This window comes from Patagioenas fasciata, chromosome 1 (genome assembly GCF_037038585.1).
Source record: "Patagioenas fasciata isolate bPatFas1 chromosome 1, bPatFas1.hap1, whole genome shotgun sequence".
In the NCBI taxonomy this organism is placed as follows: Eukaryota; Metazoa; Chordata; class Aves; order Columbiformes; family Columbidae; genus Patagioenas; species Patagioenas fasciata.
In genome coordinates, this window is record NC_092520.1 from 193,925,539 (window position 1) to 193,939,666 (window position 14,128).

Here is a 14,128-nt window from a genome sequence, read left to right on the forward strand (position 1 = left end):
TAGTGGCTGAACTTTGCTAAGTTTGGACTCTTCCAGGAATCATATATTTCTTAGAAGAGTCAAAAGTATATTTTATGTTTTAGGCTTCGATCCAGCATCTGCTTAATGGTTTTACTGGAGCAGCTTTCTCAAGAGCCCTGGGAAATTAAATATATGTAATAATTTTTTTGTGTGTATTGTATTTGAAATATAATTCTGAAAGCGCAAACAGATAGAAAGCTGACGTGTCATGGAATTATTACCTCCTGAGAAACATCTGTGCATTCCTGAGGAGCACTGGCTTGGATTTGATAGGTATGAACAGCCAGAAGAGCATATCGAGTGTGCATAACTGTGACATGACCCAAGGCAGTCAGAGCTCTGAGGTGGCTCTGCCCAAACCGTATCCATTCCCCAATGACCTAAACACTCACAAAGCCAGTTTTATTAGAATATCAATTAGGATAATTGAATCTTCTCAACTTAAAAGGTTAAAGTTTTATGTTTAGATTGAGTAGAAATAAGCATGATTAATAAGCAGCTCTTATCCTGACTGCACGGTTAGCTCACTGAACGTCTCAGCTGCGGATGAGCCACATTTGGTTTTTAGGATGTTTCTTCCTATCGCTTCTGTGCCCATCTGGCTGCTCCTTACACAGGGAACAACTGCTCATGGTCTGGAAGAGAAGGTTGGAGAGAATCCACAATGTGGCAAGCAGGAATTGCAGCGTCCTGTCCCGCACTGCTGCCTCCTCTTCCTCTCAGCTGTTCCACCCAACCCAGGAATGTTCTTTCAGGATGGAAAAACAGAGAATAAACAAATCATTCATCACACCCGTTTACACCAACTGATTTTGACAGTTTAACAGTGAACCTCATCCAGAATCCACTGGAGAGGAACATAGAAGATTTTTATTAATTGTTTTGGCTGAGGTCAGAAACACACAGCAGATAAAGGCAGCACTGAGAATTCTGAGCATGGAAAACTGACTTGTCTTAGCCACCTTCAAAGTGTACCTGGTCTTGGATTTGGTCACACACAGAGCATTTCTCTTTAGCTCTACACCCACCTGTTCGTTCTGCTGCTGTCCGGTTGTGATGTACCTTAGAACCAGAGCACAGTGGTGGCAGTGATGACAGACACCTGGGAAAGCCCCAAGCATGGTGGTCTTGGAGCAGAGAAGTCATGACATGAGGTGGTGTGGCTGTATTGCATACAGAAGCAAGGGAGCATCTCTGTGGCTTTGTACACATCCCGGCTTGCTCACAACTTTATTTTGTCATGCTGATGAACCCCACTGTTTAGGACTATTACACAGTCCTAAAATCACTGCTACATATATACAGTCCTAAAATTACATTCGGCCCTTTGAAGGCAACCGCCAGGCTGATCTGGCCCCTGGTGAAAATGAGTTGGACATGCCAGGGCTATAGGATGAACACCCAATGATTCTGCTTTGCAACTCTGTGTTAATTTAAAATATTTCCTGGGCAACATTACCGTGTATGAGCTGGAATCAGTGGCATGGTTTGAATGCACTGTTTGTTTTCTGTTCAACAGCTGTAAACCTTTTGGAGAAGATGCTGGTGCTGGATGCAGAGAAGCGAGTCACAGCAGCTGAGGCTTTGATGCATCCTTACTTTGAACCAATTCACGATCCTGAGGAAGAAACTGAAGCCGAGAAATACGACGACACCTTTGATAACATGGATCTTCCACTGGATGAGTGGAAGCGTGAGTTTAGTTTTGTGATGTCTTAAAAAATGACAAGATAGGAAGGCCATCCCGAAATAGGAATGTTCCCCATTACTTCCTTTGTTTTTGATGGAACAAAGTATACAGCGCTAAGACAGAGAAACACAGATAAGCCAGTGTTCCTCTTATCAAGTCTTCCTGGAACCACCCCCAAAGGTTTTCCCTGTTACTTTCTTCAGTGTGTCTGTTCTCTCATCTTCTGCAATGTAGGAAAGAAACCATTTATGGAATATGTTCCTTCCAGTGGATAGGACAGGCAAAGGTTCCTCAGCTGTTGGCCCTATGGGAGTGCAACTGTTGCTGGCCTTAGATGTGTTTCCTCTCCCTGAGAGAACCTATGTCAGCAGAGGTTTAAGCCTGAATCTAGTTTTCATCTAATGTCAGAGGTTTGTGTTTTGGCTTTTAAGTGATGACTGGACTTTTGAAGTCGATGTGCTCAGTAGCTCTTTCTGAGGATGTTGCACACTATGCTGTAAAGTCGATGTGCACATCCTTTGAAAGCACCTGTAACGTTTCAGTATTGGGCTACTTCTTCAAATGTGAAATGGTAAAAGAAAAAAAAACCAATCCTTGGTTCCCTTACTTGTACTCTTTCTCTCTTTTTTTTGCCTGAAGAGGTCTCTCTCTTCCTGACCCTAGACCAGAGCCTAACCATACGGGGGGCTGCACTTTCCTGATGTCTGTACAGCTCTTTTTCTGATTAGACCAACAACACTATGTTTATTCTGTTTTTTTCCAGGCATTACATATAAAGAGATATTGAACTTCAAGCCACCACAAACATTGGAGTCAAAGGAGACAGCAGTGTAATTGTATGACTCCATCTTTTCAGAACTCAGAAGAAAGCAGGAAAGTTGTAAATGTTTGTGAAATTCAGGTGTATAAAACTTTTCTAAATAAACTGGATGTAATCTGTTTCATCTGCACTGTAAGAAAGAGCCATGTCTTTTACTCTGCATGTGGAAGTTGGTGCCTTTGGGAGTAGCATTTCAAAACTATCCAGAAACTTATTCTTGCCTACAGCTTCTTCCTTCTGCACGAAAGGATTCAGACTGTGATAACCTGGTGCCATCCTTGAAAGAGCAGACAGGACTAATTCTTCAGAGACCAGAAACATACAAGTTACCACCCCAAGCAAGCGGAGACACAGGGTATGTCCGAGATGTGCCGTGACTGCTCTCCAAGGCCATTGAACTGTCTCGACTGCAATAACTATTTGTGTGACTTCCTCTGGAATATTTCCCCTCAGTAAGATGCGTGGAGAGGCAAATCAGCGGCCGTCACCTCAGGCAGTGCAGCAGATAGTGGAGACACAGCCTGGGTGAAGGGGCGAAGAACCTGAGCTCCAGCCATGTCTGATGGATCTGTGCAAGAAGCTAGAAGCAGAGAAGTGTCAACGTCTTAGATTTTTTTTGAAGTAACCAGCACAGCAGGACAAGATTTCAAAAATGCACAGGGTTAAGAACCAATGGATAAACAGTCACTTTCAAGGGGTGCAACATTTTCCTCTGAATACAGTGAAGTCTCCTTGTATGATAGAGCAGGAATCAAGGATTTCCAGGGAGAAATTCTTAGGACTTTATAAAGTTTTGTAAGCTCTCTAGCATCTTAGTATTGAGATGATCACTGAGAAAGTAGATCTTCTCAGAGGACATACTAGTTACAGAATCAGTGGTGCTGATTTTAGAAATAAAGCTGCATGTGGGTCACATCATAGAACATAAAATGAAGATAACAATGCTATGCTGCAACTGTTCATTGGGAATACCTGCAGCAAACTGTTTTGTTCGCAGTGTGCAGAGGTGCTGTGCCAGGTGCAGAATAACAACCATTCCTTTTTTTTTTTTTAAGCCTTTTGAACTCCTCTTACTTGAGGGGAAACCATCAGACCTTCCATTGAGAGGTGCCTTATCAGAAGGAGTCAGCTTCCTAATGGGATATTGGTTAGACACTTCATGAGTTCCTCTTGACTGTCTGGGTTCATTTATTTCATTTTCCTAGGCCCTTAGCTTCTAATATTCTCTCAGATGTAGAAAAAAGAAATTGGCAAACCTTTGGTGAAGACTGTCTTTGTGAGATGCTTCTCCTTGTTAAAGGTAATGACTTGACAATTGACTGTTTGGATGTGGATTATTCCCAATGCACTATGCTGTTGTATGTTGCTACTTGTGGAGGAAGATGTTTAATTGTAGCAGATAATAACTGGAAAAGAAGTAAGAAATTTTTTGGTGTTTTTTTGCTTTAATAACCAAATCAGAAGTTTAATCAAGGCGCAGTTCTGTTTCTTTCAATGAACGTTTAAGTTAAACACCTGTAAATACTAGCATTTGTTTGAAAATTGTTTGTGATGAGCATTGATTAGCTGAGACAGGCACCTAGAGAGACTCAGTGGTAACAGAAATGTTGAATTATTGGTGTATTTGACAAGTCACTAAAAACTACAGTTCCAGGAATGCATAAAAAAAAGCATAGAATGTAATTTGAAATAAAACATTTTCCACACTACAGGTCACTGAGGAAGGCACACTTGAGTCATACCCCATTTTGCACTGTTGACTTTCTGCTTGGACTACACTTTTTGTTAAATAGGAACCTTATGTTTTACAGGATAGATGTTTTCCCTTTTAGGATCACACTCTGCGGTCCTCTTAAAAGTCATGGGAGAAAAGTGCCTATTGGAATTAATGGGCTTCATATAGGTAGTCAATGAGAAATGGAAGAATAGCAAAACTTCTTTGAAAATACTGCCTCTATATTTTAAATGGAATTTCAACATCCTAAATTCTAGCAAATACCTAAAGTCTTGAGATAATGCAGATGGCTCAAAGGTTAGACTTGGGGGATAATTTTTTTTTAAATTGAACTGCTTTGCATTTTCTTCATAAATGCAACATTTCAATGGGCATTTTCATTTCCCCCCAACCTTTAGCTTTAGTGCAGTCAAGGCCTAAAACCCTCCATGGTGAACTTTTCTCCTTCTTAATCTTGACTTAGTATTGGAGAAGTGGCTATCCCACATGAGAAAGACACAAGAAGATAATGTTAGTTTTTGTAGATATTAGGAGAATACAGAACTCTTAAAATAACTGAAGAGAAGACCTCGATGCATGTGCCAGCATAGACTGAAGTACTGCTGTGCTCTCTAGTCAGCAAACAGTCTGTAAGGTAAAATATCAAATGTGGCAGGGTTGTCACATCTTGGCAAGATGCTTCAGCAAAGAGATTGAAATCTGCAGGAATGGCTCCAAACAGCAATAGAGATTATTGGTATAAATAGCTTATTTAAAGAAATGCAAGTTGAAAGCAGCAATATCTTTCATGGGAGGCAGCTGCTGCTTCAAAGGGAGAGACACCGTTTTCTAAGTTTTTATTTGCTATTTCTGCTGGTGCTAAGCAACTCAGGAATAAGAACACAATTTCTGTTTGCCTTAAAGAGAAATGTAAATATGTTCTGCATGTACTTAAAATGTATTGTGACAAATAAAGGTTGGGGGCTTGTTTTTTACACAGTAAAGGTCTGATTTTCTCCATATGTATTCCCAAATGTGTAATCACTCCTGAAAATAGTATTTTCAGTATAAGGAAACTGTATGAAACCGAATATTGTAGGTGCATTTCATGTAAAATGAGCTGCTGATGCAGTTTATTTTGGAAGTCAGTCAGACCAGAAACCCCATCCTTTCTCCCATTTTCCAAACTGTAAATCATCCACAAAGCTGATCTGATTGAACTACTGCCACCTAATCACTTCTTACAGCATCCTGGATTTTACCAGACATCTCTGCTTTGTTCTGAAGGGCAGGATTTCAGTCCTTAAACAGTTGCATTCCTCAGTCTGATTTTAAAAGCCAAAATCAGATTGACCATCATCAAGCATACACCTCTTTAAGTTGGACAGGGAAGTCGCTAACAGAGTTCTAGCTGGATATATGGGACCTTGGTCCTGAAAACCCATGTGCCCCTGACTTTTCTAGAGCAAGATTGTCCCCTTGAGTATTAGTCTTCATTGCATTAAAGACTCATACTTCATGTTGAATTTTGATAATGAGGTGGTGTGGGCCAGACATGGCTCACAATTTCACTTCTTGATTATTTTCTGGGTTTTTTACAGGATAACACTGAGGTCAGTGCCCATATGTGTCCTGCAAAATGTGTTCAGAAGATCCACTTTGTTCTTTATTCTGAACTACCAGGCATCTGAGCTGTGTGGGGTTCTTTGAGCTTCCTACTTTCTGATCTGCTGTTCAAATACAAATAGCAGATGCTTCTGGTCTGCTTCAGCTAAGGTGGTCAGAGAATGAAGCATCTGTTAGACATTATCATTCACTGGATCTTGGTATGAAATATTCCTGTAGGCCTTTGGATGGTCCCTGCAGGTACCAGGGAAGAACAGGCACTCATACCACCTGCTGTCTCTGCTGATTAATTCTCCATCACCTGAACACACTGCAGGGCAACTGGTTGTGTAAGTCAAATAACATCAGAGGCAGTTTAATGGACTACAGCACTTAGAATCTCCTCCTAAGCATTTTTAGGAATTCAGAAGTGTGAGTTGGAGAAAGACTGGGGGAGGAGGACTTCCATTCTACAGAGACTCTTTGGAAATTCATAGACTACCAGTTAATGAGCAGCTCTTGCACACAGATTATTTTCAGCCCTCTGGGATAGTAATATAATGATCTAAAAACCACCTTGCCACCTAGCAGCCACATGCGGCTCTCAGGCACGGGAATGACGCATGCCTTTAGCTACCAGGAACAGCATCCCTCTACAAGGAGGAGGTAAGTCGGGACAAGTAAAGTAATTTAAGGATTCGTTATATTTGTGTGCTGCTATCCTGCTCTTCAAGCAGAGCTCCCTCATGCTTAACCTCGATGCATTTGCATGCTGGAGTTTTCTAGTTCACCCCAAGGTCTCCTTCATCAGTACATGAGGGGCATTTCCCAGTCAAGTTTGAATGATCTCAGCATGCAATTCCTCTGCTTTTATGTTTCACAAAATGTGTTTTGAATAGTGTTACCTTTGGGAGGCAAAATGAGGCAACTGGTGAAGCAACCAAAGGAAGTGTAGTGAAAGCAATTGCTCAGATCCTGTTTGAGAATGCTCCTAGGGAGCAGAAGAGTCCATCGCTGACACCTGTGATACCCACACAAAGACTGCCACCTAATCCAATTCAGCCTGGTATTAATGAGAAACTCATTGATTGTTATTGTAACAGCAGTAGTTTAACTCATTATAAGAGTAAAATTATACTTGGGAAGCCATGGGCATTTAGTCCACTGGGGGCTTGGACAAAGACAGGTTTTTTGGGGCATTTTAAAAGCCCTGCTTGTACATGACAGAGTTCTTGCTGCCAAGTAGTACCAGCTGGCTTATGCCTAACTATTTTGCTGTGCCGAGAAAACTCCTTACATTTCTGTTTGAGAGTCAAGACTGAATTTTCTTTTTAATAAGAACAGTAGTGTGCTAATGTAGAGAAAGAAAATGTGGCTGAGAATTACAATCAGAAGAAACTGTGGCGGTATTTAGCCAGGTGACTATGAAACAAGTGAGATTCTCTTCCCAAACAGCTCACAGTAACTATAATTACTGCAGCTACTCAGTATTGCCATTTTAAGACTCTAAACCAGAACATGACTACTTTTCCTTAGGTTTCACAATGGCTTTTACAGCTCTTTATGCCTTATGGCTGTATTAGTGGTTCTGATCACCTGGATTTTATATAATTAATGTTAATCCTCAAAAAAATAAATAACCAAGTGAATATTCTCGCACATGTGGGCACAGAGCCAAGCTGGTGTCTCCCACCAGAGAGCAGGGAGGGAAGGGCTGTGTAACTCCAGCAAACACAGGGAAATAAACTGTCTGTTCACTTTAAAGCTTGGCATATGCACTTGCAGTGTCCCTTGCTGGAGCCAAGATACTAGGATGAGGATGTTTTACTCAGTCAGCCATATGGCAGGCAAAAGTACCTTCCATACTGAGTTCTCTTTTAATATCATGTACCCAAACCAAACATTTTATATAATCTCCTGAAAGCTAATTCACCAAAAAGAGAGGAATGGGTTGCCTGTTTGTGCTGATCACCTTTGTCAGTCTTGCTCACATCAATATGTGCCATGAGAATTGCACTGATATCAATAGGATGTACTGTAACAGCATGAGAAATACAAGCAGAATCTTGCCTTTCAGGATATAATCATGGGCTATGGAAAATGTCATTGCCTTCCTTCAGTACAAGATCAGCCTGCTAATAATGCCAGCACTTCTGTTCCATTTTCAGAGACTATCAATAAGAAAATTACTACGCAGCAAGTAAGAATGACAAAATATCACCCAATTGGGTTTGTTTTGTTTTTTTAAAAAAACAAAACAAAACAGAGCATTATGTACCCCCAAAACTGAGTGCTCAGGTTACACTCTCTAGACGTATTTTCTAAAAATATTTTTCTCTCAGACCAAACAAAAAAGCTCTCCTGGCCTAGTACATTTAACAGTGATAATGCTGTAGTTGAGATGTAGATATAACAAGGCAAGGCTTATGGGGAGTGGTGATAGCTTTTATCTGACAGACATTGCCAGGGGAAAACAAAAAACACTAAAGAAGCTGTCAGGCAAACATGTTTCTTTTAAGGTCTGAAACTAGAACTGCAATCACAAATCTCTTGTCTCTGGATGCTCCTGAGTCTAATTTCAGAATACTTTCAACCTCTAAACTATTTGCTCCTCTATGGTTTCCATAATGAAAAGAGCCTCCTGTGGATACAGTTATCAATCTTTTGTCAGCACAACCAGCATGAAACCTTTAATGCTATTTAGAGAATGAAAATGGTTCCTAAGACCAAAAAAAAAAAAACAACCTTCCTCTTCTGATTAACCTTAAATTTAATTATTTCTCTGGCTCTCCGTCCCTGTGCTTCATAAACTAATTAGAAGTAAACCAGTTTTAAAGATGGTTTAGGTATTGTTTGATTTTGAGCCATTTCTAAATGATTGCTCTATAATTTTTCCTTATTTATTCAGCTCTTGCTGTCATGTAGCTATTTAGAATGGATTAATCTCCGTTTCATTTCCCTGTAGCACCACTGGAAGAAAAGGATTTCCCTGGGATGAAGGTAAAGGGCTGTGAAAGCCAAATGACACAACATTTCACAGGCACGGTCTGCAACCCGATTAGCACATGGGCGCTGGAGTCATGGACCCTCTAATCCTGGCCTGCAGGCTGCAGGGCTCTGCCCAGGTATTTCAATCCAAATAGGGTTTAATCATTAGGGTGGAGACTTCTTTATCAGAGAACTTCTCTTTGAGATAGGGTAATAGAAACCAAATGTCTTTGATCTCAATAGAGGCAATGTGCAACAGGGAAGGAACCTGCTGTCTGAACTCTGAGGGACTGAGGGCCCAAAGAAAGCAAGCTGTTATTTTCTTCCCCATCTCTCTTAAAGCATGTTGCATCTATGCTTTCTGTTTGAAGACTGGTTTGTTGTTTTAGCTGTTGGATTTTGGTTGGTTGGTTGGTTGTTCTTTTGGTTGGTTGGTTGTTCTTTTGGTTGGTTGGTTGTTTTTTTCAATTGGACTCTCCCCCTTTGCAGAAGCTTTAATATCTGTCACGAATACCAATGGGGCTGTCCCACGAAGTGGTGGAGAGGGGATGGAGCAGTGGATTTGACTCTCAGCCCTGCTGTGGCAATATGAATGCTTCCTACAGGAGCAATTGCGGAGGTTTTGCAGATTTTGAGGGCCCAGCATCACAGTGCTGTGAGAAGGCACTATGTAACTTCATTAGGGTGTATATATATAAAGCTTTAGTAAGTGTATAAGATGCAAAATCTACTTGCATAACTTATGTAACTGTTCTACTAGATGCCTTCCCAGATAGACAAGGAGACAAGGAGCTAGGTTTTATCCAGAAAATATGTTTTTCTTCTTGAAATTGTAAAATGTAAATCTACACCCTTAAAAACAATATGAGCCGTTGCTTGGACATAAATTTATAACCAAAAAAAAGCTACCTGGATTCCAAAGACCTGAAGCTGAAATTCATGTCCAGGGTGTAACTCTGACTCAACAAATCTTTGTTTTAATCTCAGTTCACCAAAACCATTTGCAACGCGAACACTTGTTTTGTCTATTTAGATTTAAATACATTTTCAATGCCTGGAAAGGGAGTATATTTTACCATTATTATTTAAAAAAAAAAAAAAAAAATCCTGCTAAAGCCAGAGAGAATTTTGCTTAGAGAAGATTTGGCCATAAAATCTAATTAAGGTATTTGAAGCACATTTATTTATTTGTGAAACCTTACAGACGTTATTTAATTTTGCTTATTCAGCAAAGCATTTAGGCTGAAGTTTGACTTATAAAGAGATACTTTGGGTCCATGGGTTCCCACGGCATTACAGTGAAGCGAGCTTGGCCTGCCATGTGCTGTTACCACGTCAGATGCTGAGAGCCTTTCCTCTGGATGGCTGGGATACATAGAAGTTAGATGCAAAATGTCATCAAGTGACTTAAAAGGGACGAGCTCCAGGTGTGCTGGAGTCAGCGGAGCACTCGCCCACAGTTTTCCTCACTTAACTGATAGAGCTATCTCCAGTGACAGCCAGAAGCCAGACATAATTTTCAAGACTTAATGTGTTTGCGTCTTATCTAGATGATCAGTAGCTGGCTACTGGCTGCAGACAAAGAAAGAATTGGGGGGAATAGGCAAGATGACCCTGTTTACTTTCTCAGTGGACTACAAATAGTTGGAATGTATTCGTTGTTTAGTTGTAGCCCAAACAGCCGTTCCCCCACGTTCCTATGAAACAGTCTCTGTGAGAGGACTTGTATTCCCTTTTGCTCACAGAGGCTTGGAAATTATTCAGGGGGCTCTCCGTTTAACCTTGCTTTTGCTTCATTTGCAGTTGCTTGTGACAATGCAGAAGAGGGGACTCGGCTACAATAGAAATTTGATAGAGGAAAAACCAGAATCAGACCAGCTGCCCAAAGACTGCAAAAACTGCTTTCAGTACAAAAGAAATGGGAGTTTATCTGCAGAGCAAGAATTGTGCCTGAAATATGCGATACTCCATTTGTTAAATGGCCCTTCTTCAACGAAATTAAATCAGAGCACAACTACATTGATACCCATTAAAACTGACTAAAAACTAAAAAGAAAGAATAGGCAGCATTAGCCAAATCATCATACCAATACCAAGGAAAACAAACAAACAAAGAAAACCCCTACAAACAAACAAACAAAACCCAAAACAACCAACCTCTAAGAAGGGGAAACACAGAGTCGTGGCTACTACTACTGGCTCTCTGTGGAAGGTGCTCATCTGGTACATGATCAATAGTGTAAAAACCTGCATTCAGACAGACTATATTTTGCTCGCACCTGAAAGCCATCATTTGGAATTCGCTTACCCCCGGAGCAAAAACAACACCACTATCAAGCCTGCTGCGCTTTTTATTACTGAAGAGCAGAATTCCATTTTCTGAGCAATAATCATTCCAGCACTTCTCCTTTCAGCCACCTTGCAAGCAAACCACTTCTCCCAGCATGTAACCAATACAGTGTTCACTGCCAGGCCCTGCCACGCAGTTCACGGGATGTAGCCCGAATGCAGTTTCGTGAGTGGGCCACTAGAAAGTCAGTACAGGATTTCAGCTCTACCCCTAAAATCACTTCAATGCGACTTGTCCTGCAGTGGCAAAAATATTGCTGGGCGGGAGACCTGAAAGCTGAATGGGTCAATGAATATTGGGATGGCAAAGCCAGGAGTTGTACGCCTGCATTAGCTGCTGGCTGATTAGCAAGTCATCTTACCTTCTTATGCCCTTTTTCCATCCCTGATTTACTTGACCTACTTAGGAAATGCTACTTACCCCTTTTTTGTATAGTATTCATCACCCTTGTGCCTTTAGGTAATACTGCTGGAATGTCTGTAGGTATTTACGTGCCTCCTGCCTGGTTTTGCATCTGAAGGCTTCATATTTGAATCCATTTAACTTCCACCAGAATGCATTTATCTTCCACTGCAGTGTTAACCAGGAAAGTCTGTGTGTGGAGCAGTACATGGCAGCGGGGTTAAAGCTTCAACAGGAAGCTTGTGACAGTCAGAAACTAAGTCTGGGTCACCCACAGCATCAAATTCCTCTTTTAAACAAACATTCCTCTCAGTTAATCAGTTAACGATAATGAGGACAGAGCTCGGCATGCCAGGGCAGTGAACATTTAACTATTCATATTACGGATTTATAAGGAAATACAGTATTTCTGTTCTTTAAAAATTAAAGCAATGCTAAAGCCATTGCAATGGATAAATTAATGAGGCTTGTTCATAACCATCTCTGACTCTTCCTTCTCTGTTTTTACAGATACCATTTGTGCCTAATTGGTTTTCTAATAAAGCAAAATAAATGTTAAGAAATAAATTCTACCTCACAGGGTCAGGATGTTGGTCCAGCAACGCTGTCATCAGTGTGATGACCACCTCTCCCCAGAGTCCTTTTGTGACTTGGGATGCAGAGTTAACAGCTTTGATCCTTGCCTGAAAGCCTTGTATCTCTGCAACTAGACTTCAGATAAAAATGACTCCAGCCGAATATTGCAACAAATGTTTAGATTAAAACCAAAAATCCCTGTATCTGCTAGGTTACTCTCAAACCCCTGCTTTCTTTGAAGAAAAATTCAGTCCCATTTCTTACTGGGGTCTGATGGGTGGCTCCTGGTTAATCTCTGTCTGTCTCCCTGGTAACAGTCAAAGGATTTGACACAGAGGTGGGCAGGGAGCAGCCTCCAGTCCCTGCTTCTCTTATCAGGGTCCATCAGTAGGTAACCCTGCTCATATCCAGGAACAATAAATACAGTCTGTGGCTGAGGAAACAATCCCGCAGCTTCCTTCAGAAGTTTCAAAGAGCATTAGCTGGACTTGGAGACAGAAGTTTCTCTAAATCTTTAGATCTTGTATTTTACGCTACCTACTCTAAATGTATGCAGACACTACAATTCTCTTGATAGTTTGCTAAAGTGATTTTTGTTTTTTGTTTTAGACAGTCTTTGTTCAAGCAACATCTACAAGCAGATATCACTACAATTAGAAATATTGAGGCCCCACCAGCTTTTGTGTAATTTGAAAGCATAGCTGGCATGGCAACACAAAATCACCGTTTACTCTGTTCCTCAAACCAAGCTGTAAGTATATGTGCCTGACATTTTCTTGCATGCCATGTCAATGAGTGTTTGCAAAAAAGGCGAATCTACGGCACAGAGATGTGGGTGCTGCAGCTCATGCTTCTGCCAGGGAGCCAACATCTGACGGACTTGAAGCACTCTCCAAGCAATGGCAATCTACTTTGCATGCTCATTTTTAATAACTGTTCCGCAAAACTCCTGCTAAAAATTAGAAATGCTAATGACTTGCTGTCAAATCAAGTTTCAAGGTAGCATCTGCTCATGAAGAACATCGAAATAATTAAGCCTAAACAGAAACACAGCCAAAGTAAATTCCCTTCCTTAAAAGCCACTTGTGAGCGTAGAGAAAAGGAGTGTCAAATTGGCAAATTCCTTAGTAAATGATGACACTGAAAATGCCACAGGGTAAGGAATTTGGCCCAGCTAACATCTTGAACCCAGTGAATGTCAGAAGAGAGAGGAATCAGAAGCTCCCATAAACGATGCTCTTCCCTGGCAGAAGATGGATAGCATAAATGACTGCATTACAGATAATGCAGTAAGGCTTCAGATCCAGCATTAAACCCAATGCAGTCACAGGTTGTCAAGCATAGGCTTTTGTGCACATTTTGTTCTCGGAGCTGATGACGTTCGTCGGCCATCAAGTGAGCTTCATCATTCCTGGCAAATGTGTAAGGTCTTGCTATTTCGTGGGTGAGTGGCTGCTTCGGTCAAAACAGCAAGCAAACAAGAAGAAACAGAAGCAAAGCAGATGGTTTACCATTCTTCTGATGGCAAAATCACGGAGTTTCCTCCATGCCCTTGAATGCCCCCAGCTCCCCACTGAAGCACCGTGCCAGACATGGACAAGCAGTTAATAGTTCAGCTCCCTCCCAACCCTCCTTCCTGGCTGGGCCATCGGCCTCCAGAGATGTCACTGTACTTACACAGAGAAAAACTATTTTCTTTAGCATTGCAAAGTGATGACCCACTGAAAGTCAGCTCACCAAAAACAAAGCATCAAAAGACAGCTGGCCTCCCTTAAGACATATCTGAGGCAAAAGAAACTCTATGGCACAGGTCTGCAGTGGTGCATAAACGACCTACCCCCTGTGAAGCCCTGGTAGAAAATAGTGACTCGAAGATACACAATTATTTATTTCTTACAGTTGCTATGGAGACTGAGTTTATCAGGAGATGTATTATCTCTTATTAGATTATCTTTGTCTCAC

The 14,128-nt window shown here is 41.1% G+C and overlaps 1 protein-coding gene and 1 long non-coding RNA gene across 3 annotated transcripts in view; one reads left to right on the forward strand and one right to left on the reverse strand.

Annotated features, from left to right (window-relative positions):
- LOC136110965 (mitogen-activated protein kinase 12) overlaps positions 1-5,249 on the forward strand; it is a 41,834-nt gene extending 36,585 nt beyond the window's left edge. For both annotated transcript variants that reach the window (XM_065854727.2, XM_071803385.1), the window contains exons 11-12: positions 1,541-1,714; positions 2,475-5,249. In XM_065854727.2, the coding sequence (XP_065710799.1) occupies positions 1,541-1,714; positions 2,475-2,545 (245 nt within the window). In that variant the 3' untranslated portion in view covers positions 2,546-5,249. The remainder of the gene's footprint in view (positions 1-1,540; positions 1,715-2,474) is intronic.
- On the reverse strand, positions 410-11,811 carry LOC139826928 (uncharacterized). Its single transcript, XR_011737048.1, has 2 exons — positions 11,609-11,811; positions 410-3,937 (listed from the first exon to the last, which is right to left on the reverse strand). It is a non-coding gene; the product is annotated as an uncharacterized lncRNA (long non-coding RNA).
- Positions 11,812-14,128: the final 2,317 nt, after the last annotated feature.